Source organism: Dendroctonus ponderosae, unplaced genomic scaffold (genome assembly GCF_020466585.1).
Source record: "Dendroctonus ponderosae isolate FM_Combo_2020 unplaced genomic scaffold, Dpon_F_20191213v2 Dpon_F_20191213_7, whole genome shotgun sequence".
In the NCBI taxonomy this organism is placed as follows: Eukaryota; Metazoa; Arthropoda; class Insecta; order Coleoptera; family Curculionidae; genus Dendroctonus; species Dendroctonus ponderosae.
Genome location: NW_026018916.1, coordinates 1,464,285 through 1,480,316, shown reverse-complemented (window position 1 = coordinate 1,480,316; position 16,032 = coordinate 1,464,285). Strand labels below are relative to the sequence as shown.

The window sequence follows — 16,032 nt, the reverse complement described above, 5'->3', positions numbered from 1 at the left end:
ATTAGGTCAAAAATTCATGTTTCTCGTCACGTTTTTGCTCATTTCTCGGGGAGAAATTCAGCTCGGGCGCTCATTTTTACACCACTGGTTAGAGCGTAAATTGGGGCTTTTACAACATAAAGGTTTCCTTATGAACGGTTTGCAGTTTTCTCAAAAAAGTCCAAATTTCCCGAACGATGTTAGTTTGCTCGGTTTTTTGATAGCAAAATCGTCTCAAACTGACGCCGTCTTTTTCGACATTTCTCAAGAACCATTTAAGCCACAGAGTCTAGTGTAGGTCGAGGGCGGATCCAGCTTTCAAGTCAGGGGGGGGGGTCGTGTATTAAATTTCTTCCCGCTCATAAAGAAAAATTTACAACTTCCAACCTTCCTGAACACCAAAGATTCAGGAATCTACAGACCGAATTCTACTGAAATCGAACACCGGGCTGGTAAGAAAACATGCCAACTTACCGGAAATCCTTTGGCAATCGGTAAGTAACACATTTCACCAAACGTTCCCTTTTCCGTAGTAAAGGTGACGGTCATCCCTTCGGTGAAACCTTCACCGAACAGCCGCACAGTGTGTTGCAGATCGGCCAGAACGCCTGGAACTCCATTTTCGTCATACTCGATTTCTTTGGGCGAAGCTTCCAGCCTTAGACCTTTGATTCGAATGGAGCCTATGCTTTCTTCATTCAACATTCCGGTCGCATTTTCATCTCTTCGTGCTCTGCTTCCCACCATTGGCGGTGCACTGGAAACAAGCAGATTTTCATAACATTTTAATTCATTTATTGTCTTCTAGAACCTCCTTAAAGTACTGAGGACTTATTGTTGAGTCCAACTTTGCCCAATTTTGGAACGTTTTCCTTAAAATTTAGACTCGAATTTCCCTAATTCAATAAGATCAATAAGAGTTATCAATTAAACGATAATAATATAGAAGCATATTAAAAACACATTTAGGTTTGGGTTGAGATTAGTCGGTTACTCATTCATCATTGGCGATATCTAATCTAATAGAAATTGACTATTTTGAGTCATTTGACCAGATCCTTGCATGTACAGTGTTTACCAAACAAATTCGCCCGAAAGCTCTAAATATGTGCCTGATGCAGTCAATCACTTGGTAATGTTTAGCAAGTCCACTTTACAGTTGAACACTGTAACATATTCATTCCAAGGATTTGAGAGCATTTTTGTTCGGTTAGTCAACTTTTGCAAACAGTGCACATATACAGGAGCTCCGTAAATGTAAGTGATCACTTGGTACACATAGAGGCCTGTAGCTGAATAATAAATATGGATGGGCGATTAACGCAATCAAACACATCATTACCATCCTTGATGCTACATTAATGCATGTACATTAAAAAGGAAAAACATATGACTAAGCTGCTGATTCTAATGAATAAACTGCAAATATGCCTTCAATTATTATCCCTGATGTATCAGACGTCTAAATATGCGAAATTTGGAACGCAGCACTTGCATTTTGCATCAAATTTCAAGAGCATGATACACAAATAGAAGCTCGTTGAGTGATTTTTTTCGACCCCTGCTGTGCGTGTGAGCCCCAAATAAGACTACAGCCTCAAGAACGTGACTAATTGTTAAAATTAAACCCCAATGTAGCACTGTAGCCAAAAATAGAATACTTACTTCGTTGCCTTTGGCTCTTCAGTCATTGGCACCCTAATACCGGGCCCTTGATGAAACCACTTGTAACTTTCACTATCAATAACATTAGGAGTGATGAATCCCAATTGATTTTCCACGATTTGATGGGGCAGACAAAAGTAAAGTTTCCCACTGACATTTTGGGGCACAACTAAACTGTATTGGCCCCACTTGGAGTCCGTTCGGATTTCACTGATATTATATGCAAAGTCCGCTTCGCGACACTCTGCGTTTCTTTGGGCCATTTCCTGGGTGATTTTAACGCGCATTTTTGGATAAAGACTTCTACCCTGTACCTCCAGAACGATGTTAAACGCGGGGACATCATGAAGGGTGATGTTCGACACTTGTTTCTTCTCTAGTTTGAAAAACGCCGGAATCGTATCGTCCTCCAGACCTGCCACTTTAGCAACGTGTAAAAATATCAGGAGGCATGATAAACTGTTCAGGAGGCGAGACGACACTCTCGCCATCGTTTTTAAACGGAAACTGAAAAATAAAAACAAGGAAAGATTTTATAACCTATTTTTACTGCAGTCTGACAATCTGGACAGTTTGGTAATCGTTTTAAACCTGCTGCTATGTCTGTTTCCTTTGCACTTGCACGCTACTGCTGATTTTCACTGAATGGTTGCCTGCAGTCGCAGCTCGTTTAATGGGCTGCAGTTGCACTTACATGAAGAGCGAAGAGTTTAATGATAATTAATCCAACATAGTCACTAAAAACAGCTTTTGGGATTTTGATATTAAAGAAGCCTCCAAAAGCGCAAGTGGGCGATTTCTGGATCAGCATCACCGCTAAATTTAGCGTCTGTGTCATGTCGAGACAAGAACAAACTGAGAAAATGCAAAAGTGCAACAAGGACAGCAGCAACCTTTCACTTTTAACATCACTCTGACATTTCCTTCTTGTTTTGTTTTCATTTTCAGTTGTCGATTGCGTTTCAGTGAGTGTGTTTCGGGTGTTTTTGTGCATAATTGTGTTTTTCTGGGCGTATTACTTTGAGGAATTAAAGAACGACTCTTTACCGTGCAGGTAAGACTTTGAATGAGCAAAATTGCGCTGGTAGCCGGCTGCTAACCTCTTTTAAAAAGGGGTATAATTTTCCTAACAAAACACATTAATGGGCCAAGTTAAGAAATTATCAATATCTTCCTTAATTGGTGCTTCTTCAAATTTGCAGTCTAGTGAACTTTGCCTTTATCGATTGCAGTCTTCACGTATTCCATCAGGGCACTCTATCTATGACCCAAGTATGAAAAGTGAATCATCATCACTAAAACTATTAATTGGTATTTATATATGTATGTTCAAAAATGGGCAGCCTTGTGCTAGTTTCATATGCTTGAGATCGGCAAGTGATTTAAAGCGTGTTAAGCCTTCTTTCAGATGTGATTTCTTCGCCCTAAAACCTTTACCTAAAACTTTTACTTTTTACATTTCTATGTCTCACTGCTTGACTAAAGCAATATACTTAGTAAGTAATCCGTTTAAAATTACACACTTAATTGAATGAGCGATGCTTTTGTAGTATTGTGCTCTGCCCCCATAAAATGCCGCATTTCCGCTGCTACTTTCAAAATCAATCATGCATTCGAGTGCATTCGAACTGAGAACATTGAATTTGACGAGCGTCTACATAGTTCATCTACGGAAGTCTCTAATTTATATCCCTGTTTATTTGGATTGCTTCAGATCTTCGCTTTAAACCGTGATCTCGTGCCTAAACATCTTAAAATAGGAGTTGAAAGGCCGGAGCATTCACACGCAACGTGAAAGTTGAGGGTTTTTCGAAAAAAATCTGTGGTTTTAGTCAGGTAATTTTAGTATGTTTTCATACAGATTCATGCCACTCTATAGCAATCAGAATTCGTTGTTCGCTCTAGTTTGAAACTTATATTTTCTCTCATCTTTTGTGTTCACTGCGTATAAATTACAACTCGTTACTGGCACTAGTTTGGAACTGACAAATTTTTCTTTACAAGCGTGTAGGAGTTTTTAAAATTTTGCTTCCAGCCTCAAACATAAATAAGGCTAAAGTTTGATTTTTAAATACTCCAAGTTTTCTCTCATTGGTCTTGAAGTTGCTGTTTTCCAGTGTTCCTAATGATCCACAAGAACGTGTCTAATTTTAAAACAAAATACTTCATTCTAAGAATAAGTCGCTTTTTCCGAAGACCTTCAGCAAACATGTGCACGTTCTTTTCTTGAAATGCTTGCTTACACCTATTTTCATTGTGATTAGTTGGGAACGAAGAGAATTAGTTTCGCATGATCCTTATTAATATGCTGAATGTTTCCACATTTAAGTATTAGTTGGGAACTGGTTCAGACGACACCAAATGGCACAAGCTCCATTGGGGAAAATGTCTCCAATCAATAGTTCTATTTTTACTTGAATGGGAAACTGATGGGTTTTTCAGTCTTTTAGGGAGCTAAACTGATTAGTTTCAAGGAATTTAGGTTCGAAAGCTTAAATCTTTGGATAACATTCCAGCGGTCCAGTCCAGTGATGTGCAAGCCACATCATCAGCTCTCACGACTTTATTGTTTTGATATACGGTTTTAATTTCTTCTAGCCATATAAATTACCCGTTATTTACTTTCATCGCTTTCTTCACTAGGAACGTTAAAGTGTCACGATTTCGAAATAATGCAGCTCTGAGAATGCTTTGATTTCTACCAATTAAAACGTTTCATTCCATGGAAAAATGCTCATGTAATCGGTTTAAAGTGCAATGGCAAACACTGCTAGTAATCTGAAGTGGGCTGTATTCATCTACCGCATATGTGCTAATATTAATTCCGCAATATTATTTATCTGGTCAGTGTTATAAATAGCCACAGCCGTGGATATTGACGCTTTATTGCAACTTGAAGGTATCACTTTTCAGATCGAGTTCCATTTGCGCTCATTGTCAATCGATAGCCTGATCTAACGAAAAACATTTCCTGGCCTCTTAAGTTTGAGTTGCAAAAGTCTCTGCTTTGGACCTTGACTTTCGAATTTCCTCACTCACGTTGTTACGACTGAATCGACTTTTCAATTCTCTATCCAACGATGCCAAAACGAATTCTGTGGCTCGAACGGTTCTTGAGAAACTTCGAAAAAAGCAGCGTCATGTTCAAGTGGATTTTGCAACTCAAAAAAAAACCACGCAAATCTAAAACTTCTTGAATTCAAGCCGTTTTTGAGAAAACTGCCAACATTTCCCCATCCATGGTTCACTTTCTAAAAAGACCATTTATTTATCTCTAGAATGATGTACAAATGAGCGTTTTTGCTCATTTTGCCTCCGAGAAATGAGCAAAAATGGGACGGAAAACATGGAATTTTGGCATAATCTTGCACCTAAGTGTTTGAATATCAAATTTCGCTTTGTGGGTCAAAACTACTCGAATTTCCTCACTCACGTTGTTACGACTGAATCGAGTTTTCAATTCTCTATCCAACGATGCCAAAACGAATTATGTGACTCGAATGGTTCTTGAGAAACGTCGAATAAAGGCCATTTAGTTACCTCCGGAATGATGTAAAAACGAGCGTTCTTGCTCATTTTGCATCCGAGAAACATGCAAAACGGGACGGAAAACATGAAATTTTGCAATAATCTTGCGCCACCCTTGCACAAAACGACGCTCATTTTTCTAATTGCATAGATAACAGAAGACTGTATTTTTTCTACATAACCCCCCCTGACTTTAAAGCTGGATCCGCCCCTGCTTGCTTTAGACCTTTATCTTCGGATTCGACTTATAAAACCTTCAATTTCAGAGCCCATTTCACTTTCAACCCGTGCTTATCAGCCCCTAAACCAAAATGACTGAATCATCGCCCGTCGAACAGGAGCAAGTGGTGATGACGCCCAAAGGAAAAACGGCAAATTCCACAACGATCATGATCGAACGCAAACTAGTACAAAAAGCCAGCGAAAAAATGCACGTTGCTGGCGGCGAACACACCGGAATCATCATAAATAAAGAAACCGCCCTAGGTAAGGCCCCAAAGGGCACTTTTCCAGGGGATGTTTGTCATCCGTTCCTCTTTTTTTCAGGCAATGGGGAAATATGCGTTCCAGCTCAACTGTCGCTAGTCTTTAAGGTGTTTTTAGTGAATGCACAAACCAAAAATCACACACAAGAATCGCGGAATTTGCGGTTTTGGTTCCGGGCGCCGAAAAATTGCCAGGACAATCTATGCGAGGAGAATCAGGCAGCGGTTGCTCAGGACTTTTTCAGAGAACTAGTCAGTCCCAAAGACTTCCCACGGGGTAATTTAGTCATTTGCCATAATGGGGAATACCCCTACCCCTGCCCCTGCCCCTGCTAATCCCTGCCAATGTTGCAGACTACGTGGGTTTTATTAAAAAAATCATGAAGCTGATGCAGCACAACTATTCGGAAATTAACAAGTTGGAAGTCGAGCTGAAGATCCTGGACGAGCCGGCAGAAGTGCCGAGCAGACCACGTAAGTCCCGCCTTGACTGCACTCATAATTGATAAAAAAAACTGCAAAAAACCCGAGATTTTACTGTTCTTTCTATTCGTTCTTTCAGCTAAGCCTGGTTACTGTCGCATAGATCTACATAACTGTCATGTCTCACTCTTTAGATCAGGTTTGCGGTGTTTAATCTGTAATTGCTTGTGGGTGTAATTAACCTTTCTTGCGGCACAACCATGTAACTTCATTAATTAATACAGCCTCTCATCCTGAGGCAGCAACGAAAACTATTTTTGGTGAGGGTTCGACGGAACGCTCGGTATATGCCGATGTTTTTCAATTGTGCAGGGCGAGTTTTGCATGCCAGCCCCAAGCTTGAAGGAAAGTCTTGACTTGCGGCAACGCAAAAGAGGCTGAAGCAAGAAAAGGAGACAATTTTTTTAGTAACAGCAACCTATTGGAAAGTCTGTCGCAGCAAGGCAAACCTCGCCCTGTATACGTTTTTCCAAGATAACAGAGTAACGGCATGAGAGTTCAGTTGGTTTATAACAATATTTGCGGCTTTTGTTGAATATTCGATTGTCAAGAGTAACGTGCATGTACTGATATCGGCTTATCGTCAAAGGATATGTCCGATGGTTCTATTTTTATATTGTTGTATCACTCATTTGCCATCGAGACTATTGGGATTAGTTTTCAGGCAGGGTCTTTGAATGTTTTTTTTAATCTAATATATATAAATGTCGTTGTTTAAGATCACGCACTCCATTTCGAACATTTCACTGGATTCCTTCATGAACGACCCCTTTTCCTAGCCATTGATGGGAAAGCCCGTTTTAACCGAAAAAATAACTTGCTGTATGAATTAATTAATAAAAAATTTCGATGTTTTAGTGTCGGCCGAAGAAAGTTTCTTAGGCCACGACCAGGTGCTTACGCGAGAGAAAGTGCTGGAAATCATCGAATCGGCCTATCCAAATCCAGTGACCATACCGGAAATTGCCAAGTGGGTCTAGATTTTCAACCCTTTGCCATTGCTGTTAATGATGGGTTTTTGCAGAGAAAACAATTGGGATGAAGAGGAAGTGGCTCAACATTTCACCGACCTCCAGACGCGGCAGCTGGTCAAAGCAATGGAACATGGAGCGTTCACTCGCCAACAAAGCCATGATACGGAAGTCACCATCGTCAAGCAAATGCCCACGATGGCCAGTGCCAAACAACCCACAATCGCCATTATTACTGCTCAGTATTGCGAAAAACTGGCCGTCGATGCCATGATAGAGAACAAGGAAACTTTCGTCCGGTATACGACCGTTGGTGAGTAACGTCGTGTTGAGTTTCTGCTCAGAAAGTGGCCCTTTATCGCAGTATTCAGTAACTAAGAGTTTGAATATTAGGTCCTTCCAGTCCGGTGGGTGATTATGGTAAAGCCAGATGTGGTAAGCGACAAACGCTTCAACTTTCCAGTTGCTGGCACTGAACTATGCAACTGTTTTTTTTTGCAAACTTGCACCAAAAATTACCCGAAAAAATTGGATGGAAATGTTTTATTATCTCGCACCTCCAGTGCCAATCAATAGTTCAGCAATCCAGTTGAGATCTGCGAGATACTAATGCAGGCATTCATACTTTGGGCCACTCTGTTCGTCACCGCTGTCTAAACACATTTGTAAATACTAATTTATCACTTTTTATGTTTCGCTCACCAGATAATTCTCTATGCATATACAGTCTGACTGATATGAAGTGCCCCATAATCAAAAGCGAGTATTTTTTGTTTCTTTATCAATTTTTTGCTTTGTAAAAAGCTGTTGAAATTGGACGTGGAGCTATTTTCGAAATTTTCGCACCAAATTTTTTTAATCAGTTCATGTGAGAGTCTAGGGGAAATCAGCACCAGGTACATGGACAGTCCGCACAAAAATGTTTTTGTAAAAAGCTTTGTTTATGCCAAAAAAATGAAATGCGAGCATGTAAATGTTTTGAAAATTTTACTTGCAGTCTCAAATATCATCGATTGCTAAAAATCAACCCACTCTTCGATTTCAATGAAATTCGGTTTGTTGATTCCCGAATCATTTGTGCTCACTGCAGAGAAGTTTCAACTTCTAACTTGGACAAGTTTGGAAGTTGTCAATTTTCATCCATAAGCGGGTAAAAATTTTGAAAATTTCACTTGCAGGCCAAAAAATTATCGTTTGCCGAAAATTAACTCGCTCTTCGATTTCAATGAAATTCGACCTGTGGGTTTCTGAATCATTTCTGTTCACTCTGGAGAAATTTCAACTTCCGCCTCTCACCACTTTGGAAGTTATGAATTTTTATTCATAAGCGGGTAAAAGTTTTGAACATTTTACTTGCAGTCTCAAATATCATCGATTGCCAAAAATCAACCCACTCTTCGATTTCAATGAAATTCGGTTTGTTGATTCCCGAATCATTTGTGCTCACTGCAGAGAAGTTTCAACTTCTAACTTGGACAAGTTTGGAAGTTGTCAATTTTCATCCATAAGCGGGTAAAAATTTTGAAAAGTTCACTTGCAGCCTCAAAAATGATCGTTTGCCGAAAATTAACTCGCTCTTGGATTTCAATGAAATTCGACCTGTGGGTTTCTGAATCATTTGTGTTCACTCTGGAGAAATTTCAACTTCCGCCTCTCACTACTTTGGAAGTTATGAATTTTTATTCATAAGCGGGTGAAAGTTTTGAAAATTTTACTTGCAGTCTCAAATATCATCTTTATCAATTTTTTGCTTTGATGCGTAAAAAGCTGTTGAAATTGGTCATGTGAGAGTCTAGGGGAAATCAGCACCAGGTACATGGACAGTCCGCACAAAAATGTTTTTGTAAAAAGCTTTGTTTATGCCAAAAAAAAATGAAATGCGAACATCCAGCAAAATCCTAAAGGTTTCATCAAAACATCTCTAACAAGGCGATGTATATGGACAAATTGCTAGACAGAAACCCTCTCTTGCCTGAGAACATTTTTCTTCCTTCCTGAACAGGATTTTGTGTTTTTAGTTGCCAAAGGATCAAGTGAAGGAGTCATTCATGCTGTGTGCAACTAACCCATGTCCAAAGACATTATTTTTAAGCTTTTTCTGTCTGTATTATCTAACAGTGCACGTTTGATTGAGGAAGGTTTTATCGGCATTTTCCCTGTTTTAGGCGAATCAAACGTTTATACTCTGGGCAACATCGGCGCCCATCGCATCGTTTGCACAAAACTGCCCACAGTTGGGCGCACAAGGGAGGCAATGACGGCTGCAGGAAACACCACGACTCGGTTATTAGGTACTGAATCCCGCTCATTAATCACACAATTTAATTAATTAAATTAATTAATCACAAATCGGGCTTTTTCCTATCAGCTTCCAATTGTTTCAGGCACTTTCCAGAAAGTCGACTTTGTGTTCCTAGTGGGAGTAGGCGGAGGCGTGCCTCACTACACCGATTACAACAAGCACGTTCGACTGGGCGATGTGGTGGTTTCGTGCCCTACTCGAAACAAGTAGGTGGACTTAATTTCAGTTTAAACCCATCAAAATCGTGGTTTTTACGCCCCAAAGGAGCATCTACCTCTACTGTGAGAACGCCCAAGTTTCCGACAAGGGATACCAGTTCGAGATCAAGAACTACAGCCCGAACAACTTCTGCTTGCAGGACATCGCCACCCAATTGAAGGTAGCTAAAGCTTCACTTGTTCGTCCTGAACGCAAAACATTTCAATTGTTTTCAGCTTTCATCCGATCAGGATCCTTCTCTAACTCCCCCATGGTTGACGTACCTGAGCAGCGGCCTAAAGATCTTAACATCGCAAAAAGAACCCGATTTCAATGCCCCAAGTGGAGAGACTGATAAACTGTACATGAGCATAGGTGAGAGGGATCTGATTGAAGTCGCCCATCCCGTCCCGCAGGATGGCAGCATCAAGAGGTACATTTTCAGTAGATTTGCTTCGCACCACTCAAAGCGGTTTTTATGTTTGCAACCGCCCAGGAGGCAACAGGGGAAAAGCGCGCAACGAGTTACTTTCGCTCCGACCAAAACGCCGCGGAAGTCCCGAAAAAACGTTCATAGGTTTGGAGGGCGGTGGGATTTCTATTCACTGAAACTACTTAGTATTCACAGTAGTTTTGATCCTTTTTAGTGTTAGTTCTGAGCAATTGCAACTTACTGTTGATGCGCTTAAAAGGCGAAACACCTCTTGTTTTAGGCACATACTAGAGCAAAGAGTTTCTGAAACGCACAGTGGGGGCAATTTTTTCCTTTTCGTAGGTTTTGTAACTAACTGTTGCTTCGTATGTAGGCAAGCCGGTTGTCCAAGAATCCATCTGGGGCCGGTGGCGGCCGGTCGGCACGTTGTCAAGGATGACCGCTTAAGACAGCAGTTTGCCACCCAAGTGGGCGCATTGGCGTTTGATTGTGAATTCGACGCTGTGATCGAGTCCATCCTGGGCAATTGCAAGGACAGCTTCGTCTGCATACGGGGTAATTTACATATACCGATGGAAGAACCGAAAGTTCTCACTGTTGTCTTTCCGCAGGCATTTCGGACTACAAGGATGGAACCAGGCGAAAAGAGTGGCAGCCCTACGCGTCTCTAGCCGCCGCTAGTGTCATGAAGAGCATCGTATGCGGCATGGAGGCCCCAACTAACGTCTAGTTTGCCAATCTTTACTTCAGCTCTCTTATGACACACAATAAAGCAGCGATATTTGAGCATTTAAAGCATTTAAACGAATTTGCCAGGCACTAATCATTTCCAAATAGCGCACCTTTGGGCGTGCACATCGAAATCGACCAAACGTAGAACTTCTAAACTTATCTAGGCTGTAGGAAGAAAAGTACTGTCGTTAGGAATGGAGTTAAACCGCCGCTCGTTTGGTGCCGGCCAATCCTTCTGCGGTTTAAGCCAATCCATTTATCACTAGTTTAACAAAGTTACCGATAGTTAGTTAAAAGTATAAATGTTGCGGGGTGTTTTCACGTTGCCAGAATTGTTGCAACTGAGCATTCGAAGACTGTGTCATTATTAGGATTAGGAATTAATTAGTCTTCTAGATGGACATTTCTGAGCAACACTAGCTATCAAGACCAATACTTTTCTGTATATTCCGTTGTTTTTGTCTATTGTGTTTATTTTATTATTTACTTGCCATAGCAGGACAATGTTCCCCAACATAACTGTGTCGTTCTATTTATTTTACATAGTGTCAAAGTAATATATTGCATTGATTTTTTTAATTAAATTATATTGGTGTTTTAATTCCCTTCTCCCTCCTCGTGCTTTAGTACGTTTATTAATAAAATAACACTTCGTTATATACATAGACATTGCTTATACAGTCACACTAGAGATAAATAGAATACAAAAACTAGCTTAGTTGCTTTCAAATGATTAAGCATGAACACAATAACTTGTAACGCTAAAACTACAAGGCAAAAATATCGTTGATCCATTGCGTGGAAGGATTAACAAGCTTCTTATGTAATTGTACTTCATAGTCAACACATTGCACTGGAAATGAGTATAAAGGTGGGTGAGATTCTTCAAGCGTTAAGCGAAATTATCTTCCTTGGTTCCATCGAGTCTTCTTAACTGGAAGAGAAGTTAAAACGTCAATGACATCATGATTATATAGGGGCACTTTGAGTTGATTTTTGTTCAAGCTACTGGAAAAATCGGATGTTGACTAGTTTGGGTGTTATACTTTTTCAGCAACTGCGCTCTTATTTCGTTGCCAAAGACATTGGAAGCCTCCCTTTGAATAATTCTCAAAATTGAGCCCAAACCTCTCAACAAACGAAATGCTGAGAAAACATTGAGTGAAGTTTGCTGTATTTATTGCCGCAAAAAGCGTCTTAGAATCTCAACTGGTTTGGGCGTAATAAATTTAAATAAATTTTAGAGAATCGGCGTGTAAAATTTGTCCCAAAAGTCATCGCAAGTCTGACTTTCAATAATTTGCAAAATTCAGCCTGAACTCCTGTGAGAATGAAAGTTTGAGAGAACACAGAGTGAAGATTGCCGCATCTCTACCGAAAAAAGCGTCTTTCAATCTCAACTGGTTTGAGCGTAATAAATTTTCGAGAATCGGCGTGTAAAACTTGTCGCAAAAGTCATTGCAAGTCTCATTTTCCAGAATTCTCAAAATTCAGCCCGAATCTCCGAGCAAATGAAAGTCTGAGCCAACATAGAGTGAAGTTTGCTGTACTTATTGCCGCAAAAAGTGCCTTTCAACCGGTTTAAGCGTAAAACAATTTTGAGCAACGGCGAGCAAATTTAGTCATGAAAGTCATTGCAAGACTCACTTTCAAAAATTCGCAAAATTCAGCCCAAAACTCCGAGTGGATGAAAGTTGGAGAAAACATAGAATGAAGTTCACTCTATTTGCCACTGCAAAAAGCGTCTTGCAATCTGAACTGGTTTGGGCACAATACATTTTTCAGCAACGGTGAGTAGATTTAGTCGCAAAAGTCATTGCAGGTTTCACTTTAAATAATTCTCAAAATTCAGCACAAACATCTGAACCAATGAAATTCTGGCAAAACATAGAGTGAAGTTTACTCTATATACTACTGAAAAAGCCGAATTTCAATCTCAACTGGTTTGAGCGTAATAAATTTTCGAGAATTGGCGTGTAAAACTTGTCGCAAAAGTCATTGCAAGTCTCATTTTAAATAATTCTCAAAATTCAGCCCGAATCTCCGAGCAAATGAAAGTCTGAGCCAACATAGAATGAAGTTTGCTGTACTTATTGCCGCAAAAGCGGCTTTCACTATCAATCGGTTTAGGCGTAATACATTTTTGAGCAACGGCAAGCAAATTTAGTCATAAAAGCCATTGCAATTCTCACTTTCAAAAATTCTCAAAATTCAGCCCCAAACTGCGAGTGAATTAAAGTTGGAGAAATCATAGAATGAAGTTTACTCTATTTACCACTGCAAAAAGCGTCTTGGAATCTGAACTGGTTTGGGCACAAAAAAATTTTCAGCAACGGGGAGTAAATTTAGTCATAAAAGTCATTGCAGGTTTCACTTTGAATTATTCTCAAAATTCAGCAGAAACCTATCAACAAATGAAGTTTTGCTCAAACATAGAGTGGAGTTTACTCTAATTACTCCTGCAAAAAAGCGTCTTTCAATCGAAATTGGTTTGGGCACAATGCATTTTTCAGCAACGGCGAGTAAATTTAGTCATAAAAGTTATTGCAGGTTTCACTTTGACTAATTCTCAAAATTCAATACAAACCTGTCAACAAATGAAATTTTGTTCAAACATAGAGTGGAGTTTACTCTAATTGCTCCTGCAAAAAAGCGTCTATCAATCGAAATTGGTTTGGGCACAATGCATTTTTCAGCAACGGCGAGTAAATTTAGTCGCAAAAGTCATTGCAGGTTTCACTTTAAATAATTCTCAAAATTCAGCCCAAACCTCCGAGCCAACGAAACTTTAATAAACTATAGAGTGAATTTTGCTCCATTTCTTGCCCCAAAAAAGGCGATTCAATCGTATCTAGTTTGGGCGTAATACATTTTTAAGCAAGAGTCAGTAAATTTAGTCATAAAAGTCATTGCAGGTTTCATTTTGACTAATTCTCAAAACTCAGCACAAACCTATCAACAAATGAGACTTTGCGAAAGCATAGAGCGACGTTTCCTCTATTTACCACTGCAAAAATCCTTTTTCAATCTGAACTGGTTTGGGCACAATACATTTTTCAGCAACGGCGAGTAAATTTAGTCGCAAAAGCCATTGAAGGTTTCACTTTAAATAATTCTTAAAATTGAGCCCAAAGCTCCGAACAAACAAACCTTTGAGACAACATAGAGTGAGTTTTTCTCTACTGCTTGCCGTAAAAAACGCGATTCAATCGTTCAACTAGTTTGGGCGTAATAAATTTTTGAGAAACGGCGAGTAAATTTATTGGCCAAAGCCAATGTACGTTCCACTTTAAATAATTCTCAAAATTCAGCACGAATCTTCGAGCAAACGAAACTTTGGCAAAATATAGAGTGAAGTCGACCTTATTTATTACTGCATAATTGGCTTTTGAATCTCAACTCCCTTGGGCGCAATAAATTTTTGAACAACGACGGTTAAATTTAGTCAAAAAAGACATTGCAAGCCTGACAAAAATCAGTCCAAACCTATCAACAAACGAAATTTGGCGAAAACATAGAGTGAAGGTTACTCTATTTACTACCGCAAGAAGCGCTATCCAATCTCAAGTGGTTCGGGCGTAATAAATTGTTGAAGCACGGCGGGAAGTGACATCGAAAATGGTTTTTAAAATGAGCATTTGTTGAACTTTGAGCATAAAATAAGTGTTTTTTCAGGAGCTTGAAGTTCCAATCGCTGAAACGGTTGGAACTGTCCAATCAATGAGCTTTTGAGTCCTTGATGATTGCTACTTTTGCCGAATTAGGTTGGAGTGCGAATCTCTAATCTTTAAAGAGATTAGGAGCTAGAAAATGGGCCAAATCTTGAATTTTAAAAGGGCCAGTACACAAAAACGACTGAAAATAGCCCAACAATCCTTAGAAGCTTTTAGATAGTCCGTCTCAAGCCCTGTACTTTACCAATCAAGTGCAATGAGAAATTTCCAATCCCTAAGAAGATAGAGACGAAAATACGGGCTTTTCCTAAATCAACTCGATTTCGTCCGCGGCATTTTCATAATTATTTGGCTCAACCCCGTTAGTTCCGCTCCATCACCAATGGGTTAGTAAGAAGGAAACTCCATGCTCAAAACTTTACTTCTTTTTCGTCTGCCACTGTGGAATACCTTTCGATGATCTTCACAGTTGTTAGGGTGGGCGCTCGAAGAGCGTGGTGGTAGATCAGGGCAGCAACCACTCCACCGGCTATTGGCCCCACCCAATAAACCTGCAAGTGATAAAAAAAATTAAACGTGATCATTATTACCATGAGTGTGATTTACCCAGTGGTTTTCCCAAATGCCTGCAATCACCGCACTCCCAAAACTCCTGGCAGGATTCATGGAGGCGCCGGTCAAGTTGATGGCTCCCATGTGTCCCAAAGCGACAGCCAAACCAATGGCTAGAGGCCCAGCAGCTTTGGCTTCCGGCCTAAAGTCCAAGAAGTGTTAACAATCTTACTCCCGGGCTTTTTGTGAAGTTTGTACCTGTTCGGGTCGCATACTCCACTCACCACCAACACCAAGACGAAGCCGAGGAAGAACTCAAAGCCGAAACCTTGCAGAGGAGTGATTTTCGGGTTGAGGTTTGTCAAGCCCAGGCCGGAATTGTGCCACTCTTCGGGCAACAGGGCCTGAAATCAATTCGTTTAAATGGCCGAGGAAAAATGTATTTTTTCGCGCTGTTGTTGAGCGGACGGAAATACATGTTTGCTCATCTGCTTAAGCAGTTCGGTGCAGACGTTGATGTTGGAACGGCTTTAAATTAGCATAATAATGCGCTGATTTCACAAGTAGGTGTTTGAGTTAGCGGTTAAATTCTTTGTGGTATATTTAGTCGGTTTTTGGGCTTCCCAGATAGCATTTGATATTCTATGAATATCCCAGAATGTTCAAAAAATATACAGAACATTGCGGGAATATCCTGGGAATATACATAGGTGAACATTCCTAACATGAATGTTCGTGGAATATACATGCATATATATTCATCAAAGTTCATAAATATTGGGTAGGATATGTGCAGATGAACATGCCAGGTATGTACATATTGTGTATATGTGCAGATGAATATACCTAGTATGTTGAAAACAAATATTCCGGTAATATACATGAATGTATATCTACGGTATATTCCAAATTGGTTGCATATAAATTTTGCGAGCCCGCAGCAGAAAAGTAAGGGCATGTAAAAGTAAATCTTCTTACTACTAAAACCTGAGACCCTTATGAAATACTGAAAATATGGTGTTTTGATTAA

General features: G+C 39.9%; 3 protein-coding genes across 9 annotated transcripts in view; 1 reads left to right on the top strand and 2 right to left on the bottom strand.

Moving 5' to 3' along the window:
- LOC109540209 (unextended protein) overlaps positions 1–2,176 on the bottom strand; it is a 14,465-nt gene extending 12,289 nt beyond the window's left edge. The window contains exons 1-2 of the mRNA XM_019908476.2: positions 1,645–2,176; positions 454–736 (exon numbers count right to left, since the gene is read on the bottom strand). Coding sequence (XP_019764035.2) covers positions 454–736; positions 1,645–2,135 — 774 coding nt within the window. The 5' untranslated portion in view covers positions 2,136–2,176. The remainder of the gene's footprint in view (positions 1–453; positions 737–1,644) is intronic.
- On the top strand, positions 1,214–11,360 carry LOC109540147. Of its 6 annotated transcripts, none has more exons than XM_048668555.1 (14): positions 1,214–1,236; positions 5,439–5,658; positions 5,719–5,934; positions 6,012–6,131; positions 6,220–6,279; positions 6,999–7,110; positions 7,165–7,424; positions 7,505–7,546; positions 9,277–9,402; positions 9,496–9,619; positions 9,678–9,792; positions 9,848–10,044; positions 10,418–10,599; positions 10,656–11,360. In XM_048668555.1, exons 2-14 carry the CDS (start codon positions 5,484–5,486, stop codon positions 10,772–10,774), a joined length of 1,848 nt encoding a protein of 615 aa, XP_048524512.1. In that variant the 5' UTR covers positions 1,214–1,236; positions 5,439–5,483; the 3' UTR covers positions 10,775–11,360. The 6 variants fall into 6 exon arrangements, with proteins under 6 accessions (XP_048524512.1, XP_048524516.1, XP_048524511.1 ...); XM_048668554.1 differs by lacking the exon at positions 1,214–1,236 and adding an exon at positions 2,564–2,698; XM_048668559.1 differs by lacking the exons at positions 1,214–1,236; positions 10,418–10,599; positions 10,656–11,360 and adding exons at positions 2,562–2,698; positions 10,108–10,411.
- Positions 11,361–11,392: 32 nt separating this feature from the next.
- LOC109540217 (aquaporin AQPAe.a) overlaps positions 11,393–16,032 on the bottom strand; it is an 11,198-nt gene continuing 6,558 nt past the window's right edge. Inside the window, exons 4-7 of one of the 2 annotated variants that reach the window (XM_019908484.2) lie at positions 15,261–15,406; positions 15,057–15,204; positions 14,901–15,001; positions 11,393–11,710 (exon numbers count right to left, since the gene is read on the bottom strand). In XM_019908484.2, the coding sequence (XP_019764043.1) occupies positions 11,707–11,710; positions 14,901–15,001; positions 15,057–15,204; positions 15,261–15,406 (399 nt within the window). In that variant the 3' untranslated portion in view covers positions 11,393–11,706. Of the gene's footprint in view, positions 11,711–14,872; positions 15,002–15,056; positions 15,205–15,260; positions 15,407–16,032 lie in introns of both variants that reach the window. The other variant, XM_019908483.2, reaches the window with a different exon arrangement.

Excerpts from the sequence above, each read along its gene's own strand:
- LOC109540147 (XM_048668555.1), top strand. The coding sequence starts at position 5,484 with ATGACTGAATCATCGCCCGTCGAACAGGAGCAAGTGGTGATGACGCCC. Across the intron at positions 5,659-5,718 it reads AAATAAAGAAACCGCCCTAG|GCAATGGGGAAATATGCGTT; the intron begins GTAAGGCCCCAA and ends TCTTTTTTTCAG. Across the intron at positions 6,280-6,998 it reads TGTCTCACTCTTTAGATCAG|TGTCGGCCGAAGAAAGTTTC; the intron begins GTTTGCGGTGTT and ends TCGATGTTTTAG.